The sequence below is a fragment of the Mobula birostris genome, chromosome 5 (assembly GCF_030028105.1).
Source record: "Mobula birostris isolate sMobBir1 chromosome 5, sMobBir1.hap1, whole genome shotgun sequence".
Lineage (NCBI taxonomy): Eukaryota > Metazoa > Chordata > Chondrichthyes > Myliobatiformes > Myliobatidae > Mobula > Mobula birostris.
In genome coordinates, this window is record NC_092374.1 from 209,256,156 (window position 1) to 209,278,058 (window position 21,903).

The 21,903-nt window shown below is 46.8% G+C and overlaps 1 protein-coding gene across 1 annotated transcript; it reads right to left on the minus strand.

Moving 5' to 3' along the window:
- Positions 1 to 938: 938 nt before the first annotated feature.
- Positions 939 to 21,587, minus strand: LOC140198336 (uncharacterized). The gene is made up of 3 exons (XM_072259434.1): positions 21,453 to 21,587; positions 10,212 to 10,351; positions 939 to 4,136 (listed from the first exon to the last, which is right to left on the minus strand). The coding sequence occupies exon 3, from the start codon at positions 3,404 to 3,406 to the stop codon at positions 1,796 to 1,798; it is 1,611 nt and encodes a 536-aa protein (XP_072115535.1). The 5' UTR covers positions 3,407 to 4,136; positions 10,212 to 10,351; positions 21,453 to 21,587; the 3' UTR covers positions 939 to 1,795.
- Positions 21,588 to 21,903: the final 316 nt, after the last annotated feature.

Sequence of the window (21,903 nt, forward strand, 5' to 3'; positions counted from 1 at the left end):
AGAAAATACCAAACAACTGAGGTGTAAAGGGACAAGGGGAGTCCATGTTCATGATTCCCTAAAGGTTAATTTGCAGGTTGAGTCTGTGGTGAGGAAGGCAAGTGCAATGTTCGCATTCATTTCAAGAGGCCTACAATATATAAGTGAGGATGTAATTTGGAAAGCTTATAATCACTGGTGAGGCCTCACTTGGAGTATTGTGAACTGGTTTGGGCCCCTTATCTTAGACAGGATGTGCTGAAACTGGCGAAAGTTCAAAGTAGGTTCCCAAAAGAAAGATTCTGGGATTGAATGGCTTGTCGTATGAAGGGCGTTTGATAGGCCTGAGCCTGATCTCATTGAAACTTATCAAATTGTGAAAGGGCTTGATTGAGCAGATGTGGAAAGGATGCTTCCTGCAGTGGAAGAGCCTATGACCAGGGAACAGAGCATCAGAATAGAGGGGTGTCCTTTTAGAATGGAGATGAGGAAGAATTCCTTTGGACAGAGAGTGGTGAATTTGCTGAATTCTTTGCCGTGGGCAGCTGTGGAGGCCAATTCTTTATGTACCTTTAAGGCAGAGGTAGACAGATTCTTGACTGATCAGGGCATGGGACTGGGCCTGAGAGGAAATTTAGATCAGCTTTGATGAAATGACGGAACAGACTTGATGGGGTAAACAGCTCCATCCACCTTCTGTATCTTATGGTCTGAGATGTGGAGCAATTACTTTAATCAGAGGGTGGTAAATCTGTAGAATTTGTCGCCACGAGCTGCTGTGGAGGCTGAATCACTGGGTGCATTTAAGGCAGAGAAAGATAGGTTATTGATTAGCCAGAGCATCAAAGGGAGGAGGTAGGGGAGTAGGGATGACTGGAGGATCTGGATTAGCTCATGTTTCACGAGCCTCGTGACGGGTTGAAAAGGACCAGCAGAAATGGAACACACCTGGAGTCTGGTTTACTGTAAATGAAGACTATATTCATTACTACTACAAATTAATATCATTAAACCAGATAATATGATACAGGTTATAAACTACAAATAAATAATAGTTCAGGAGGTGGATATCAGTCTTACGGTGTCAGGTAAGGTTAGGCAGTTCAGTTCACTTTGTGTTGCATCGAGTTGAATTGATGGAGAGAGAGGGAGTTAATTGAGTTGATGTTCAAGTTGGCAGCTTTAGTTGTTCTTGCTTCCGAAGTCTTCAGTCACTTCATGTGACCCCCACACACAGATGGACAGAGCCCCTTTTCGGGAACGGTCTACTAACCCACGACCCCCACAGGCAAGCTGTTACCCGCACTGGTAATCACGGGTCAAAATTAATCAGTCCGTGGCCTCCACCCTCGTGGTGGTCTTAAACCCCACCAGTGGTTTCTCGGGTAGCTTCCGCAGTTCTCCCGTGTCGTGTCTCCTCTGCCTTATCAGACAAAAGGATCAACTTTTATAATCCATCCAATATTCCAACTGTCCGTTAGCTCAACTGCTCTGAGCTATTACCATGGTGACCTTCCCAGCTCATGTCTCAGCTTGCGCCGTACTCTCTCTCTCAGGGACACAATTAAAACTATTATCAAAACAAAGTCAGAGTCCTCTCTCTCTTTTAGTTGCCTCCTTGTTCATTAGACTGCTGAATTTTCTCGCAGTTTCTCACCTGCGTGACACATGATTGCATGGCGGAGCAGACTCAATGGGCCAAATGGCCTACTCCTGCTCCTACATCTTATGGTCTTATGTTGTAACAGTCTGTCCCCAGTGTGACCTGTCAGATGTAGTTTCTAGTCAGATGACTAAGTGAATCCCTTCCCACAATCTAAGAAGGTGGTTTCTCCTCAGTGTGAACTAGCTGGTGTCTCTGTAGGGTGGATGACCGAGTGAATCCCTTCCCACATTCAGAGCAGGTGAACGGCCTCTCCCCAGTGTGAACCAGCCGGTGTCTCTGTAGGGTGGATGAGTGAGCGAATGTCTTCCCACAGTCTGAGCAGGTGAACGGCCTCTCCCCAGTGTGGATTCGCTGATGCGACAAAAGGTTGGATGACTGAGTGAATCCCCTCCCACATTCAGAGCAGGTGAACGGTCTCTCCCCAGTATGAAGCAGCCGGTGTCTCTGTAGTGTGGATGAGTGATTGAATTCTTTCCCACAATCAGAGCAGGTGAACGGCCTCTCCCCCATGTGAACTCGCTGATGCATTTTCAAGTCTGATGACCCAGCAAACACCTTCCCACATTCTGAGCAGATGAATGGTTTCTCCCCAGTGTGAACTAACTGGTGTCTCAGTAGACAAAATGAAAGAGTAAATCTTTTCCCACTGTCTGAGCAAATGGACGGTTTCTCCCCAGCGTGAAAGCACTCATGTGCATTCAGTTCAGATGACCGAATGAATCGCTTTCCACAGTCTGAGCAGTTGAATGGTTTCTCCCCAGCGTGAATTTGTTGATGTATGTTCAGTTGAGTTAAGTGAGTGAATTTCATCCCACAGACTGAGCAAGTGAATGGTTTTTCCCCAGTGTGAATTCGCTGATGTTCCTTCAGTTGAGATGACCGAGTGAATCCCTTCTCACATAGTGAGCAGGTGAAAAGTCTCTCCCCAGTGTGAACCAGCCGGTGTCTCTGCAGGGTGGATGAATATGTGAATGCCTTCCCACATTCAGAGCAGGTGAATGGACTCGCCCCAGTGTGAACTCGCTGATGTGCCTTCAGTTGGATTGACCGAGTGAATCCCTTCCCACATTCAGAACAGGTGAGTGGTTTCTCCCGAGTGTGAATTTGATGATGTTTCTGTAGTTGAAATGACCAAGTGAATCTCTTCCCACATTCAGAGCAGCTGAATGGTTTCTCCCCAGTGTGAGCTCGCTGATGTACGTTCAGTTGAGTTAAACGAGTGAATTTCATCCCACAGTCTGAGCAAGTGAACGGTTTTTCCCCGGTGTGAATTCGCTGATGTTCCTTCAGTTGAGATGACCGAGTGAATCCCTTCTCACAGACTGAGCAGGTGAACGGTTTCTCCCTGGTGTGAACCAGCTGGTGCGTCTGTAGTTTCGATGACTCAGTGAATGCCTTCCCACATTCAGAGCAGGTGAACGGTCTCTCCCCAGTGTGAACCAGCCGGTGTCTCTGTAGTTTCGATGAATATGTGAATCCCTTCCCACATTCAGAGCAAGTGAATGGACTCGCCCCAGTGTGAACTCGCTGATGTGCCTTCAGTTGGTTTGACCGATTGAATCCCTTTCCACATTCAGAACACGTGAACAGTTTCTCCCCAGTGTGAATTCGCTGATGTTTCTTCAGTTGCGATGACCGAATGAATCCCTTCCCACAGTCACAACAGATGAATGGTTTCTCCCCAGTGTGAACCAACTGGTGTCTCAGTAGGTTAAAGGACCGAGTGAACTCCTTCCCACAGTCTGAGCAGGTGAACGGCATCTTCTCAATGTGAACTCGTGACGTTCGTTCAGTTGAGGTGACTAAATAAATCTGATTCTACATTCAGAGGATGTGAATGGTGTGAACTTGCTGGTGACTGATTGATTGTGTCAATGCCTTCCTACAGTCTAAGAAATGTCCCCTCACTGGTGAATTTTCTGATATATCTTTAACATCAATGACAGAATGAATTGCTTCCCTCAGTCAGAACAGGTGGAGCATCTCACTATGGTGTGAACTTGCTGATGTATCTTCAGACTGGATGACTGAGTGGTTCCCCTCCCTCACACAGAGCGGGTGAATGGCCTCTCCCCACTGTGAACTTACTGGCGTGTCTGCGGGCAGCCTGTGAGTGAATCTCTTCCCACACTGAGAGAAGGAGAATGATATCTCACTACGATCAATTCTCTGGCAATTCAGAAAGTCAGACATTTGAATCCCTTGTACAATCAATGCAATTGAAGAACTGATCTCCAGTGAACAGATGCTGGTGTGTTCTCAGCTCCCGGTTCCAGTGGATTTCACTGAGTTACAACAGAAAACTTCATTTCAGAGACAGAATACATCACCAGCTGGAGATGTGGTAATTCTTCATCTACAAGGATCGACAACAGATGTGTTGGTGTTGCAAAGAAAATATTTGGTCACTCCTTAAATATCTGGGCAGAGTCAGCAAAACTGACATGTTGTGCTTAAGATTCCGGTGCACAAGTGTTCTGACATTTCAAACCTGTAAAAATATTTGCAAAAGACATCAATGGGTGAAGGACAATATTTCAGGAGAGATTTTAGTTTGTGGTGAGATCATAAGATCATAAGAAATAGGAGCAGGAGTCGGCCATTTGGCCCGTCGAGCCTGCTCCACCATTGAATAAGATCATGGCTGATCTGGCCATGGACTCATCTCCACCTAACTGCCTTTTCCCCATAACCCTTAATTACGCTACTATGCCAAAATCTATCCAACCTTCTCTCAAAAACATTTACTGAGGTAAGTTCCACTACTTCATTGGGCAGTGAAATCCACAGATTCACCACCCTCTGGGAAAAGCAGTCCCTCCTCATCTCCATCCCAATTTCCCCCGAATCTTGAGGCAATGTCCGCTAGTTTCTAGTCTCACCTTTCAGTGGAAACAACTTTCCTGCCTCTATTTTACCTATCCCTTTCATAATTTTACATGTTGAAATGAGACCTTTGGCATCACAATTTTATCCCATTCATCTCAAGTTGAGATATATGCCAGGCTACTGTGGGAAGTGAGGAAGAGTTTGCTGAGCCTCTGGTGATGGTCTTTGTACATCAATAGGGATGACAGAAGTACTAGAGGATTGGACAACATTGTTCCTTTGTTAAAGAAAGGGAGTAGAGATAACCCAGGGAATTATAGACCAGTGAGTCTTACTTCAATGGTGGGCAAGTTGTTGGAGAAGATCCTGAGAGGCAGGATTATGAGCATTTGGAGAGACATAATCTGATTAGGGGTAGTCAGCATGGATTTATCAAGGGCAGGACGTGCCTTACAAGAACAAAACACACTGATACAAGTAGAGCAACACACACAAAATGCTGGTGGAACACAGCAGGCCAGGCAGCATCTATAGGAAGAGATACAGTCGATGTTTCAGGCCGAGACCCTTCGTCAGGACCAACTGAAAGAAGACATAGTAAGAGATTTGAAAGTGGGAGGGGAGCGGAGATCTGAAATGATAGGAGAAGACAGGATGGAGAGGGATGGAGCTAAGAGCTGGAAAGTTCATAGAAACGCAGAAAATAGGTGCAGGAGTAGGCCATTCGGCCCTTCGAGCCTGCACCACCATTCAGTATGATCATGGCTGATCATCCAACTCAGAACCCTGTATCAGCCTTCCCCCCATACCCCCGATCCCTTTAGCCACAAGGGCCATATCTAACCCCCTCTTAATATATAGAATGAACTGGCCTCAACTGTTTCCTGTGGCAGAGAATTTCACAGATTCACCACTCTCCGTGTGAAGTTTTTCCTCATCTCAGTCCTAAAAGGCTTCCAGTTTATCCTCAAACTGATAGGCAAGAAGATACAACACTGGAGAAGGGAGAGGATCATGGGATGGGAGGCCTAGGGAGAAAGAAAGGGGGAGGGGAGCATCAAAGGAAGATATAGTGAGAGGGACAGAGGGAGAAAAAAGAGAGAGAAAGAACGGGGAAAAATGAAAAATAATAAATAAGGGATGGGGTAAGAAGGGGAGGAGGGGCATTAATGGAAGTTAGGGAAGTCAATGTTCATGCCATCAGGTTGGAGGCCACCCAGACGGACTACAAGGTGTTGTTCCTCCAACCTGAGTGTGGCTTCACCTTGATAATAGAAGAGGCCATGGATAGACATATCAGAATGGGAATTGGTGCGTGGAATTGAAATGTGTGGTCACTGGGAGGTCCTGGTAGAGCATTGGATGTAGTGTACATGGCTTTCAGAAAGACTTTTGATGAGATTCCCCATGTGAGGCTCAATCAGAAAATAATGAGGCATGGATCCAAAGAGACCTTGCTGTGTGGATCCGGAATTGTGAAAGGGTGGTTTCATCTTCTACTGCACAGGTTCATACTAACTCTCAGAGTTCTAAACCATTTAATCTCCAACAAGGATGTCCTCTGAGTACTTTGTTTTTTGATTTGCCTTTAGAGCCTTTGAGCCATCGCGTTTCGTGAATCCGTTGACATCTCGGGTATTTTAAGGAGGGGTATCACTCATAAGTTGTCTCTTTATGCTGATGACCTTTTGCTCTACATCTCTAATGTGGAGTCCTCTCTACCCTCAATACTCTCTTTACTTTCTGAATTTAGTCAGTTCTCAGGATATAAACTTAATCTTCATAAGAGTGAACTTTTTCCTTTGAATAATTTGGTATCAGTCAACTCTGACCTTCCTTCTAAAATTATAAGAAATCAATTTACTTATTTGGGTATAAAAATTGCTAGGAATTATAAATTTCTTTTTAAAGAAAACTTTATCACTCTTTTGGAATATGTTAAGAAGATACTATCAAATTGGTCTCCCCTTTCTTTATCACTGACTGGATGTATTAACTATTAAAATGAATATTTTGCCTAATTTTTTATACTTATTTCAAGCCCTACCTGTATTTATTCCTAAATCCTTTTTTGACTCTTTAGATTTGATTATATCTTCTTACTTATGGAAGAATACCGCCCCCCCCCCCCCGATTATACGATTATACAAAGATCATCTTCAGAGAACTAAAAAAAAAATGGGGAATTAGCCCAAACCAATTTTAGGTTTTACTGCTGGGCAGTCAACATATGCTACCTTATGTTTTGGTTATACTACATTAATCGTGAAGACCGTCTGGTTTGGGTTTCTTCAGAAGTTAATTCTGTGAATAATTTTTCTATTATTTCTCTTCTTGGTTCTTCAATTCCTCTATCCTTAAGTAATTTAACTGATAATTATGTAGTTAAACATACTTTGAGGATTTGGTTACAATTTAGAAAATTCTTTGGGTTATTTGGTTTTTCACTCTCTAGTCCCATTTTTTCTAATTTTGCTTTACACCTTCTTTGACTGATGTAGTTTTTAAAGAGTGATATAGACTAGGTATTAAATGTTTTCAGGATCTGTTTGTTGGAGATATCTTTCCTCATTTGATCAACTATCTATTAAATATAATCTTCGTAAAGCTCACTCTTTTAGATATTTACAAATTAGTGACTTCAACTTCATACATTTCCTAAATGTCCAGATAAGAATTTAGTTGATACAATTTTTACTTTGAAACCTTTTCATAATGGATCTATTTCTAATATTTATAGTATCTTCTTGGCAATGAGAAACATTCCGTTAGACAAAATTAAAAACCTCTGGGAACAAGACCTACAGATTTCATTTGATGAGGATACATGGAATGAAAGTTTTAAACTTGTTCACAACTCTTCGTTATGTGCATGTCACTCTCTTTTATAATTTGAAGTAGTTCATAGAGCCTATATGACTAAAAATAAGCTCTCTCATTTTTACTCAGATTTTTCTCCATAATGTAATAGGTATAATGTCAAAGAGTCCTCTCTGATTCGTATGTTTTGGTCCTGCCCACGGCTTGATAAATTTTGGAAAGAAGTATTTCAAACTTTATCAGAGCCTTTTAAAGTAAATATTAAACCCAACCCTCTGACTGCCTTGTTTTGCATTGTTGGAGGAAATGATTTTACTCTTAAGCCGAATGATTTGCATATTTTGGCTTTAATTTCTCTTTTAGCCAGAAGAGTTTTGTTGCTCAAATGGAAAGACGCCGCTCTGCCTCCTCATGCCCATTGGTTGGTTGACGTTATGTCATGGTTAAATCTAGAGAAGATTAGGTGTTCTATTTCTATACCAAGACAAGACTTTTTCAGATTATGGGGACCTTTTTGGAACTACTTTCACAATTTCCGATTGGTTCAGCAATGATGATGGCTATTATATGTTTCAATATCTGATTTTATGTCAGAGATTTTTTCTTCTTTTCTCTTAACCAAACAGCTGTTTTTTTCTCTCTTTTTTTTGTTTTGAAAATATACCTTTTCAATATTATGGTTAATTTACTATACATAGTTATGGGGCATTTCAATCTTGTTTCTGTTTCCATAATATCATAATGCATTTTGTATTCGTCTATGCAAGTAATTAATAAAAATATTGAAAAAAAAGAAGAAAGGGTGGTTGTAAATGGTTGATATTCTGCCAGGAGAACGGTGACCAATGTTGTTCTGCAGGCATCTGTTCTGGGACCCTCCACTTTGAAATTTTTATAAATGACCTTGATGAGGAAGTAGAAGGGTTGGTTGGTATGTCTGCTGATGACAAAGAAGTTGGGGGTATTGTGAATAGTCTGGACAGCTGTTAGAGGTTACAGCAGGACATTGATGGGATGCAAAACTGGGATGAGAAGTGGCAGATGGAGTTCAACTGAGATAAGGCTGCAGTGGTTCATTTTGGTAGGTCAAACTTGAAGAGAGAATATAATGCTAGATCTCTTGGCAGTGTGGAGGATCAGTGAGATCTTGGGGTCCACGTCAATAGCACATTCAAAGCTGCTATGCAGGTTGACATTGTTGTTAAGAAAGACATATGGTGTGTTGGACATCAAACATGGGACTGAGTTTGTGAGCTGTGAGGTAATGTTACAACCATATAAGACATTATTTAGACCCCACTTGGAGTACAGTGTTTAGTTCTGGTCACCTGATTACAGGAAGGATGTGGATACTATATAAAGTGTGCGGAGGAGATTTACAATGATGTTGAATAGATTGGACAACATTCCCTTTGAGAATGGGTTAAGTGAACTTCAGAGTGACAGAAATTGAGAGGTGACCTCAAAGAGCTGTAAAAAAATGATGAGAGGTATTGATTGTGTGGATAGCCAGAGGCCTTTTCCTAGGGATGAATTGACTAACATAAGGTGGCACATTTTAAGGTGCTTGGAAGTAGGTACAAGGGGAACGTCAGAGGTAAGTTTTTCACACAGAGAGTGGTGGGTGCGTGGAATGCACTGCTGGCGATGGTGGTAGAGGTGAATACAATAGGTCTTTTAAGAGACTCTTAGATATGTACATGGAGCTTAGAAAAATAGAGGGATATACAGTTTGGAAATCCGAGGCAGTTTCCAGAATAGGTTAAATGTTTGCCTCAACACTGTGGGCCAAAGGGCCTGTAATGCTTTGCAGACTTCTATGTTTCTATGTTTATATATGAGGTCCACATCTTCTAACAAGGCACACATCAGACATCCGGACTGACCAGCACATTCTATGACTATTTTCCTCTCTGTCTGACAATGGGCTATTTCTGCCTTCAATCAGCCTGTGACTTGGCTCAATGTGTCTGTGTCCTTTGATATTATTTCAAGTTCTGGTCATGTTCCACAACATTACAAAGACCACTTGTTACTCCATGTCTGACCCTGGAGATCTTCTATTTTCTCGGATTCCCTCCCTCTCCCCCCCAGCTGATTGACAGTGATGAACCCATCCAGGAAATGCCAATGAACATGTTTTTTACATAGAGAGTGGTGATTGCGTGGAATGGGCTGCTGGCGACGGTGGTGGAGGCGGATACAATAGGGTTGTAAACAATAGACTCCTGGATAGGTACATGGAGGTTAAAAAAGTAGATGGCTATGGGTAACCCTAGGTAAATGCTAAGGTACGGACATGATTTGCGCAGTGTTGGGGGCCGTAGGACCCGTATTGTGCTGTAGGCTTTCTATGTTTCTGTGAAGGGGAGGGTAGTAGTTATTCTCTTTGGAGTGTGTCACTTTTGTGATGTGAAAGCCACAACTGACTTGTCGTCGAGAAAAAACGGTGTTTCATATCGTTATTAATCCAGAGTGAAATAAAGCTGACGGAAGGTTCTTTTTTCCATAACTGATATTTTCACTGAATGAGATTAACTAGGAACTATATTTTTGTTCCGAGTTCCTGATCCTCCGATTTACATAGCTGGAGCTCGGCAGTGTTTGGGACATACATCCCCTCCCATTTCTTTCCACGGTACGGGGACAACGCTGGTCGTGTCACCCATGGCTGCCTCTTTACCCAGAAGGCATCACAAAGGAGAAACCTGTCCATCCGCCATCTAACCAGCGCGTCGGGCGTCGGCGGCAGCGCTCACAGCCGAAAGCTCCCTGCGGCTCGGGTACGGATCGTGGGGCGGAGAGAGAAGGAAGGGACGGGGACTTCCCTGCGTTGCAGGACCAGTGTGGCCAGTGTGTGAGCTCACAGCAACGCTCCGTCAATCGCGGTTCAGACGCCCGGAGGCACCGATCCTACCTGCGTCCGATCCCGGTTAGCCGCTCTCCTACTGAGCGCATGCGCGATATTTGGGACGACCTCAGATCTCTGCGCATGCGGAAATCCAAAGCAATGCTGGATACGCAAAATGCTGTTGGAATTCAGGGCGCAGGCAGCAGCTATGGAGAGGAGAGAACAGTCAGTTTCAGACTAAGACCCTTCTTCACGACTAGAAAACACGGGAGCGAGTCAGAACGGGGCAGGGTTGGTGATAGGGGAAACCGGGAGAGGGAGACGGTGATTTAAAGAGCTGGAAAGTTGATTGGTGAACAGATAAATGACTGGAGCATAGTCATAGTCATACTTTATTGATCCCGGGGGACATTGGTTTTTGTTACAGTTGCACTATAAATAATTAAACAGTAATATGTAAATTATGCCAGTAAATAAGTCCAGGACCAGCCTATTGGCTCAGGGTGTCTGACACTCCAAGGGAGGAGTTGTAAAGTTTGATGACCACAGGCAGGAATGACTTCCTATGACGCTCTGTGCTGCATCTCGGTGGAATGAGTCTCTGGCTGAATGTACTCCTGTGCCCAACCAGTACATTATGTAGTGGATGGGAGGCATTGACCAAGATGGCATGCAACTTAGACAGCATCCTCTTTTCAGATACCACCGTCAGAGAGTCCAGTTCCATCGCCACAACATCACTGGCCTTACGCATGGGTTTGTTGATTCTGTTGGTGTCTGCCACCCTCAGCCTGCTGCCCCAGCACCCAACAGCAAACATGATAGCACTGGCCACCACAGACTGGTAATGCTGATGATGATGATAATAATAATAATAATAATAATAAATACTTTATTGATTCCGAGTGGGGAATTCTTTCGTTATGGCAGCAACATTTTAAAACACACTTAGCAGTGTTCAAACTTTATTAAAAATAATAATAATAGACACAATAATAGACAGCTTCCTGCTCAGAAGTCGTGGCTGTATTGTATTCAAGGCAGTAGAGAAATCAAAAAACTGTGCTTCGCACAATGCCACCAGCATCATCCAGGTGGGAGTGAGCTGGCTGCAACAGGGAGCTGAGGGTGAAACACTCGGGTTCTGTCTGCAGCGTAACTCCAGGGAAGACCATCTCTGGTCCCGCCAAGTATGTGAGATTGAGGTGTGAGCTCACCCGAGACCACCCCCCCCCACCCCCGTTTGGGTGGAAGCTGCATGTTTTTTTACCCTGTTACAAATCAGTACCACGAGATAACAGACAGTATACAATACACAATTAAATGTATTAGCTTTATAACTCTTAATTTGACTAAAGGGCTAGTAAAGAAAAAGCAAAATAAAGAAAAAAAGGAAGAAGGGGCCCATTTTAATGAAACAGACTGATTTGGAGCTCATGGTTTCCCCTTCGCTGCTCCTCCTTCGATCTCCCCGGCCTTTGTCGGATCATGACTCCGCTCCGGCATCTTCTCCCTTCGCCTCCCGCCGAACAAAGCCCCAGATCAGCCCGGTGTCAGGCACACGGCACGAAACACACTCCTTTCATTGGACGCCACACATTCCAAAGCACCCGTCATCTCTAACCATCACACAAACACTGCTTCTCCAGAAAGACAATTGTGTTTGCAGTGAAACCTTTCCCAGGGTGTGACACTGTTCCCCCACCAAAACTAGTCCTGTCCCCATGACATTGTGATAATTTGCCACTCCTTCATGCAAAGCACAAAGTCTAGCCCAGGTGTAAATGGCAGTGTCACAGCTCACCAAGGCGATACGTGCCAGACTCTGTCCCCCCAGTGCTACATGGACCAGCCTTTCTAGTGGTCTCCTGATTCTTTGAGATGTCCTTACCCCGTCACCTACTTCTTCAGGTTCAGAAACACCTTGGGATAATTCCGGTCAACATGGCGAAGCTCTCCCCATCTATCACTCGTGTCCTCCTGCAACTCTGACCCCTCTGCCACACGGCTGAGTCCCACTTCATCCCTTTTCAGCGTCCCGCTGAAATCCGGTCTGTTCACAGATAGATATCCACCCCCTCCAATTTCATCTAACTCACCGTGAGAAGGGCTGGAAATCTCTTCCTCATTCAGTGGGCAGTTAGCAAAAGGCAACGTATACCACACCCCAGTTTCCTCTTCCTCCGAATCTGTATCTTATTGAGGGTCAGGACCGGTCTAATCCCTCCTGCTGTTGGTCTTTCAGTCACTGCGCATCGTCACAGAGTCCTCTTATGAGGTGTAGGCTCCAGGTCGGGCTCTGGGTCAACCTGCACCTCTTGTCCCAGAGGTAGAAGGTGGTTCTGATCGAGAATTTTGACAGATCCGTTCCCATCCTCTGGTTTCACCCAGAAAACTGGTACATTTGGCATCTGACTCGCCACCACACAGGGCGTAGCCACCCAGCGTTCAGCCAATTTATGCTTCTCAGGTAGCCCCAAATTCCTTATGAGGACTCTGTCTCCCGGCAGGCGTTGGGAGAACCTAAAGTTTTGATCATAGCTCCTCTTATTTCCTTAATTCTGCTTGGCAGCCGCAACCTCAACTAATTTATCAGCCTTTTTCGGCTCCCTTCTCATATCAGACACATACTTCAGATGAAATACTTCTCCCAGAACACTTTGGCCACCGTGGACACCCTCTGATCATTGGTAGGGAAAGCTTGCGCATATCTGGCGCAGTGATTCGTGATGTCTAAGACATTCGCCACATTGCTGGCATCTGGCTGTATTGGCAGAAAATCCATACACATCAGGTCAAGAGGCCCCACACTTTTCTCTTTGAAACCTTTGAATTAAAATTGCCGGTCGTTTGGAGATCCTGCTTTTTCTGGCGGATGGAGCGTAGGTGCTCCCAATCTTTGTCAGGTCTCACCAGAGAAAACAGATGACCCCAACAGACTCACGGGTGCAGTGTCACCTCACCTGGAAGGACTGCTTGGAGACCTGAATGGTCGTGACGGAGGAGGTGAAGCGGCGGGTGCAGCAGTTGTTCCACTTGCAAGGATAAGTGCCAGAATGGAGATCAGTAGCGAGGTTTGAATGGATAACGGAGTCACGTAGGGAATGATCTCTGTGGAAAGCAAAACGCGTTGAGTGGGAGGGAAGGATGTGCTTGGTGGTGGGTTCCTGCCAAAGATGGCGAAAGTTACTGAGAATGACGTGCTAGACACAGACTCTGGTGGGGGTGGTGAGGACAAGAGGAATCCTCTCCCTGTATCCCTGGTGGGGTATTGGGAGGATGGGGTGAGGGCAGATGTGTGCAAAATGGGAGGGATACGGTTGAGGGCAGCGTTGATGGTGGAGGAAGGAAAGCCCCTTTCTTTAAAGAGGAAGGACATCGCCTTTGTTCCGGAATGAAGAAAGAGCGTCCTGACAGCAGATACGGTAGAGATGGAAGAATTGAGAGAAAGGGATGGCATTTTTACAAGGAACAACGTGGGAGGAGATAGAGTCCAGGTAGCTGCGAGAGTCAGTAGGTTTGTAATAGACATCAATGGATAGGGACAGTGTAATGGAGAAGGGGAAGGGAGGTGCTGGTAATGGACCAGGTGAATTTGAGGGCAGGGTGAAATTTGGAGGCAAAATTGATTGAGTTGACTTGCTTAACATTGGTGCACGAAGCAACACCAATGCAGTCGTTGATGTAGCACAGGAGAAGGGAGGGAGTGACAGCAGTGTAGGATTGGAACACAGCCTGTTCCACGTATCGGGCAAACAGGCAGCACAGCTGGGAACCACGCGAGTGCCCATGGCTACCCCTTTTGTTTGAAGGAAGTGGGAGGAGTCAAGAGAGAAATTAGTGAGAGTGAGGACAAGATCCGCGACACGTAGGAGAGTGGTGGTGGAGAGGAAGTGGTTGTTATGATGTCCAGAAAGAAACGAAGAGTTTTGAGGCCTTCTTGGTAGGGGATGGTGATTTATAGGGATTCGATATCCAAGGTGAAAATAAGATGCTCGGGGCCGGGGAACTTAATATCATTGAAGAGATTGTACCTTATTTCCTTTCCTCCTCGTGAACTCACTGGTGCTTCAGTAGGTTCATGATCAAGTGAATGTCTTCCCACAGTCTGAGTAGTTGAACAGCCTCTCCCCAGTGCAAATTTGCTGATGGATCTTCATTTCAGATGACCAAGTAAACCCCTTCCCACAATCCGAATATGTGAACGGCATTTCCCCAGTTTGAATTGACTGGTGTGTCAGTAGGTCAGATGACCGAGTGAATCCCTTCCCACAATCAGAGCAGGTGAACGGCGTTTCCCCAGTGTGAACTCGCTGGTGTTTCAGTATGTCGCATGACCAAGTGAATCATTTCCCAAAGTGTGAGCAGGTGAACGGTCTCTCCCAGTATGAACTCGCTGGTGTACCAGTAGGTCAGATGATTGAGTGAATCCCTTTACACTTACAGAACAGGTGAACAGTCTCTCTCTATTGCGCACTGACTGATGTACCTTCAGATTAGATGACCGAGTATACCCCTTCCCATAGTCTGATAAGGCATGCGGCCTCTCCCCAGTGTGAACCGGTGTGCTACTGGGTCAGATGACTGAGTGAATCCCTTCCCACAGTTTGCGCAGGTGAATGGGATCTCCCCAGTGTGAACTCGCTGGTCTGTCTGTAGCTGGGATGAGTGCGTGAATCACCTCCCACAGTTCTCTGTCAATTCGTCGAGTCAGATTTCAGACGTAGTGAATCCCTCATACACTCAATGCAGTTGAAGAACTGATCTCCGGTGAACAAATACTGGCGTGTTCTCAGCAGCCGGTTCCAGTGGATTTCACTGAGTTTCATCGAAAAAAATTCAGACACAAAGCTCAATTCCAGCTGAGATGAGATACTTCTTCATCTCCGAGAATCAACAGCTGATATGTCTGTGTTTCAATGGAAATATCTGGTCACTCCTTAAATACCCGGACAGAGATGTGTTGCGTTTGAGAATTCCCGGACACAAATTATTTTTGCTGTTTCTTTCCCGTCAAAAGATTTACAGAAGACATCAATGGATGAAGGGCTGAATTTTGGGACGGCATGGTCATGTACTTCGGGAGAAAAAATAAAAGTGGAAAAAGAAATAAAAGGATAGACTATCTTGGAGCTGGAGCGAAATTTAAGAAAAAGCTATTAAAAAAAAGGTCAAAGAGACTACTGAATCCTTGTGTAGGATTCCTTGAAGGTAAATTTGCAGATTGAGTCGATGGTGAAAAAGTCCAATGTGACATTGGCATTCAATTTGATAGGACGAGAACTTTAAAGCAAGGATGCATTGGTGAGGCTTGACAAAGAGGCCTCACTTGGAGTGTTGTGAGCAGATTTCGGCCCCATTCTGAGAAAAGATCTGCGGACATTGGAGGGACTCAAAAGGAGGCACAAACAATGAACAGGACCCCACGAGGACTGTGGACGGGACATTAACCGTCTGCTCTCTCCAATTCCAACCTCACTCCTTCCGAACATTGGACTCTCCACTCCCTCTGCACTAATCCTAACCTCAGCATCAAACCCGCAGATAAGGGAGGTGCTGCAGTAGTCTGTCGGACTGACCCCTACCTTACTGAGGCCCATCGCCAACTCTCAGACACCTCCTCTTACCTACCCTTGTACCTGCCTGTTTGTCGGCTACGTGGAACAGTCCCTGTTCTAAGCCTACACTGGGGACCGTCCCACAGTTTCTTACGCTACATCGATGACTGCATTGGTGCTGCTTCCTGCACTCATCCTGAAATCGTCGATTCAATTCACTTTGCCTCCAACTTCCACCATGCCTTCAAATTCGCCGGGTCCATTTCCGACACCTCCGTTCACTATCTCGATCTCACTGCCCCTATCTCCAGAGACAGCGTATCCAGCTATGTCCATTGCAAATCCACTGACTCTCACAGCTACCTGGACGAGACCTCATCCCACCCTGCTGTTGTAAACACGCCATTCCCTTCTTTCAATTCCACTATCCCCGCCGCATCTGCTCTCAGGATGAGGCTTTCAATTCTAGAATGAAGGAGCTGTTCTTCTTTTTCAAAGACAGGGACTTCCCTTCCTAAACCATCAACGCCCTCAACCGCATCTCTTCCATTTCATGCACTTACCCCTTATTCCCGCTACCCTACCAGGGATAGGGTTCCTCTTGTCCTCACCTATCACCCGACCTGCACATAAATCTCCGAAACCTCCGCCACCTCCAGCGGGATCCTATCACCAAACATATTGTTCCCTCCTCCCGCCCCGTCCACTTTGCGCTTTCCGCAGGGATTGCTCCTTATGCAACTCCCTTGTCCATTAATCACTTCCTGCTGATCTCCCTCCTGGCACTGATCTGTGCAAGAGGAACAAGTGCTACACCTCTTCTCCCACTACCATTCAGGGCCCGAAACAACTCTTCCAGGTTAGACAACACCAGTGAGTCTGTTGGGGTCATATACTGTTTTTTTTTTGCGTTCCCGCTGTGGTCTCCTGTGTATCGATGAGACCTGAGGTAGATTGAGAGACAACTTTGCCGAGCATCGGCGCTCCGTCCACCAGCAAAAGTAGGATCTCCCAGTGGCCACCCATTTTAATACCACTTCCCATTCCGATATGTCCACCTGTGGCCTCCTCCACTGTCATAATCACGCCACACTTACATTGGAGAACCAGCACCTTATATTCCGTCTGGATAGCCTGCAACCTGATGGCATGAACAACGATTTCTCAAAGTTCCAGTAGTGTCCCCATTCACCATTTCCCATTCCGTTTTCTCCCTGTCATGCTGTCTCCTTGCTCACCCATCGCCTTCCTCCAGTGCTCACAACCCCGCCCCAATTTCTTTCTTCCAGCTACCATGGCCTTCCGTCTCCTTCACCAATCAACTTCCAATTGTGTTACAGCACATTACAGGCCCTTCAGGCCAAAATGCAGTGCCACCATGTAACCTACTCTAGAAACTGCCTAGAATTTCCCTACTGTATAGTCCTCTATTTTTCTAAGCTTCATGTACATAACTAAGAGTCTCATAACAGACCCTATTGTATCCACATCCACCATCTTTACTGCAAAGCATTCCACGCTCCGTTTTATGTGAAAAAAATTACCTCTGTCATCTTCCTTGTACCTACTTCCAAGCACCTTAAATCTATGCCTCCTTGTGTTAGTCATTTCAGACCTGGTAAAAAGCCTCTGACTATGCACACGATCAATGCCTCTCATGAGCTTGTACACCTCTATCAGGTCACCTCTCATCCTCCGTCGCTCCAAGGAGAAAAGGCCGAGTTCACTCAACCCATTCTCATTAGGTACACCCTCCAATCCAGGCAACACCCTTGTAAATCTCCTCTGCACTCTCTGTGTAGTATCCACATCCTCCCGAGAGTGAGGTGACCAGAACTGAACACAGTACTCCAAGTGCGGTCTAACTACGGCTTTATATCGCTGTCACGTCGCCTCAGGACTCTTGAACTCAATCCCACAGTTGATGAAGACCAACACGCCATACAGAGCAGCTTAGAGTGTCCAATGGACACCGACCCCACCATCTCGCAGATCCTCAATACTGAGAAAGAGTCTTATCATTAATATTATATTCACATTTATCTGTGTTGAACTCCATCTGCCACTTTTCAGCCCAGTTCTGTATCCTATCGATGTCGCACTGTACCTCTCACAACCCTCCAGTCGATCAACAACACCTTTGACTTTTGTTTCATCAGCAAACTTGCTAACCCACCCTTCTACTTCTTCATCCAGTTTTATATATAAAAATCACAAATAGCAGGTGTCCTGCAACAGATCCCTGTGGAACACCAATGGTCACCAGCGTCCATGTAGAATATGAACCATCTACAACCACTCTTTGCCATCTGTGGGCAAGCCAATTTTGGATCCACTTAACAAGGACTCCCTGGATCCCATGCCTCATTACTTTCTGAATGAGCCACGCATAGGGAACCTTATCAAATGCCTTAGTGAAATCCATATACACTACATCCACTGTTCTACCTTCAACACTGTGTTTTGCTACATTGCTGAAGAATTTGTTCAGGCTCCTAAGGCATGAATTGCCCTTAGCCATGCCATACTGACTATTCCTTATCAGAATATGTCTCTGCAAATAGTCATGATCCTGCCTTTCAGGACTTTCTCCAGCAAATTGCCTACCACTGAAGTCAGACTCACTCATCTATGATTTCCTCGGGATAACTCACCTTGGCGTAGCCCTTCATGAATCTCCAATAGTATCCACAGGACCCTAAGAATGAGCGCACAGCACTCACGGTCTGGGGCCTCGGCCAGGTGGTCACTGCTTCGATCTTAGCCGAGTCTGTAACTACTTCATCCTGCGATACAATGTGTCCAACATAGCTAACAGACGTCTGGCAGAATTGGCACTTGTCCAGGGAACGTTTTAACCCTTCCTGCTTCAGCCGGTTGAGCACCTTCATTAGTCTCGCTTCATGTTCTTCCAAGGTGGATCCAAATACTATGAGGTCGTACAAATATACTAACACTTCGAGCAGGTTCATATCCCCCACTGTCTTCTCCATGACCCTCTGGAAGGTGGCAGGGCCCCCGATATGCCCCTGGGGCATTCATTCAAATTGGTAAAATCACAAAGGGCAAATGAAGGCCGTCTTCTCCTTAACGGCCTCATTCATCGGGATCTGGTAATACCCACTCCTCAAATCCAACACGCTAAACCACTTTGCCCCACTCAGACAGGCCAGCGCGTCTTCAACCCGGGGGACCATGTACTGATCTGGGACTGTGCGCCAGTTCAATGTTCTATAGCCCACACACATACGAACCTTCCCATTCTTCTTCCGGGCCACTACAATAGAAGACGCATAAGGGCTTCGGGACTCCGTGATGATCCCAGCCTCCTTCAGCTTACACAAGTGTTGCCGCAAGTCTTCGACATCTGCAGGGGCCAGTCGCCATGATCGTTATCTAAACGGAGTATCCTCAGTCACCGCATGGTGTGGCGAGTGCTCCTGGAACAACCCACATCAATCTCGTCAAGGGAAAAACATCTGTCATCATCAACATCTTCTCCACCAGCCTCCGCTTCCAACCCTCCGGCACAGGTGATGCCCCAAAGTTAAAAGCTTCAGCAGTCAACTTAGGCCTTTTTCCCGACAGCTCTCCCCCAACTAGCCTCACGGGGGCGCTATGCATCATCGTCACCGGGAACAGATGCGCCAGAGGCATTCCTCGCTTAAAGGTGACTTCCCGTGCCGCAGTGTTGCTGACGATCACCACCTGCGTGCCTATACCACCGAGGGCTTCTGCAACTCGGGTCTCACCAGCACCCCAGCAGGGAATCTCAACTCTCCCTCGAGATCTTCCGGGGTGTCCACTAAAAGGGCTTCACCCTCAGGCACCCCCGGGAATTGGGATCCCCATCACTCTCGCTACTTCACCCGGCAGCACCACCCTAGGCTTCGACTGGGCACACAACACAGTGCCTCGTTCACACGCCGCGTCCAGCCCAGGGCGACCCCACGCTTCCCCAAAAGCAGCTCGGAACACTGAGTGCACTGACAGGGTCTCCAAAAAGTCTTCACCCGCCTTTTCCTCACAGGCTCCCAGGAGTCTCCGCACAATAGGGGTGTTGGTCCCCACCACAATTGACACACCCCCAGTCTCTGTCAGGCTTCGGTGGGACTCAAGTGCAGACCAATGAATACTTTTTCACCAGGATTTATTAGGGAGCACAAAAACAGCAGTCTTCAAAAACAGAAGGCAGGCACGAATCGGAAATGGCAGGCAGAGGTCTTACCAGGAAAGGCAGTCAGGCGAGGGCAGACAATCCAGAGCGCACAGGCAAAAATCAGGTCCAAGAACGGGCAAAATCCAAAACACAGAATCAGGCAAAATCGGTTGGCAGAAGTCGCAATGACAGGCTGGAACGACACAAGTCAGAACTGGGACAAACTGGCAGAGAATGCTAGTCAAGGCGGGGTTTAAATGACCAGGGCAATGGGTGAAAATTAGACACAGGTGGGTGCAAATGAGGAGACAAGCAGGTAATTGGAGGAAGTGCAAAAAGCAAAGGGGCTGGGCCAGAACCCACATGGCCAGGTGAAAGAAAACAGAAATTAAAGACTGTCGTGATCCAGAGCTACCAGCAGAGGCCCTTCGACCCAGTGTTCAGGCCGGATCCTTAACAGACTCACCGGGGTCTGGGCAAACCAGTACCAGAGGCTCATGAGCCTCAGACACCCCCACCTCAGCTTCCAGGAATTCCAAATTCACAAATAGCCATCGTACGGGTAATCACCATCACTAATACCCCAAATCTCCAGTGCACTGAAAGGTGTCAGGGGTAAATGAGCCAGGTACTTATCGTAGAACGACCAGTACAGTAATGTGACCTGCGACCCCGTGTCGAGTATGGCTTCTGCATCTGTCCCCTCTATCGGTATTGACATGCTGGATCGGGGCCCCACCAATCCTTCTGGGATAGGGTCTTTTCCTCTTGAGGGTCCCGCGGCACACTGTTGGGAACGTATTTTCCCAGAGACTCCAATGCGTTCCCTCAGTGAGCCTCTTCTAAGTTTCCCGACCCCCCTTCCTGCTGGGACACCCGAGGGCTCTCCCTCCGAGGGGGTCCCTGCTGTTCACCTGAAGTGCCACCTCTTCCCCGCAGTTATAGCACACGCCTGGCCTCGCAGCACCCTGGTCTCCGCCTGGACTCAGTACCGGCCGTCCCTTCAGGGAGGCACCTTCTCCGCCAGTCCCCTCCCGCGGAGGGACCCCACCTGCCGCGACCCCCTTTTGTGTCTCCGGCGTGGAGCTGGCCCCGGTCATTTCACCACAAAGAGCTACTACCGAGGACTATACCTTGTTAACAGAGCCTTCTTCCGCTTCCAATTCGTCCTCCTCCTCCCTTACCCCTCTGAGCAACTGAACAAAAGACGAAGGGAGGGGGCACGCTCTACGAGACTGCCAGAGGCTCGTAGCGATCGCATCATGTCTCTGTGCGCCCCTGACTACCTGGTCGATCCTTATCCGATCCGCCTCAGCTCTTGAAATGACCCCCCGGCGCCTCAAGCAATTTCGCCTACGCTCAAGTCGGAGAAGATACTCAGAAAGCCTTTCCCTTTTCTCCTGACACAGATTCTGAATCCCCCCCTAAAAGCTGCACCGTCAGCCCAAACGCCTCCTCCAGGCGACTAGACACTCCTTCCGAGAAGCCGGGGCTGGTTAACTCTCGCCTCTTTTACCACCTCAGCTGCCGCCGCTCTCAAACTGTCCCCCAATCTTTGCCATTTCTCCTCCTCAGAACACTGCCACTCACCCAGCAACTGAGAGGTATGTTCTATCCAAGACTCGTAATCCTCTTCCCCGTCGGGGATGGGGAGTCCTCCCGGGTAAAATTTTTAACTTCTGTCGCGGACCCACCGCCCGGTTCACCAAAGAGCCCTCCCCCTTCCGTGGGGAATGAGAACTAATTACATTCTCCAAATCCGACCACCCCCTTGCTTCATCCCTCAAAAACGATTGGACCCGCTCTCTGAAATCTCCGCCCCTAGCTTCGGGCAACTCCTCCGGTGTCTCTTCAGACCCTTCCTCCATGAGAGTGTGCACGCCCCAAGGCCCCGCTTCACCTACGTCACCGATAAACTGGGGCAGTTCCAATTCCTTGACGTCAGCAGCCGTCTGTATCAGCACAGAGGCTGAGTCCCCCGTTTTATTAATCTTTCTATTTACAATCTCAACCTTACCAATAGCTCTGACCGTACTCAGAC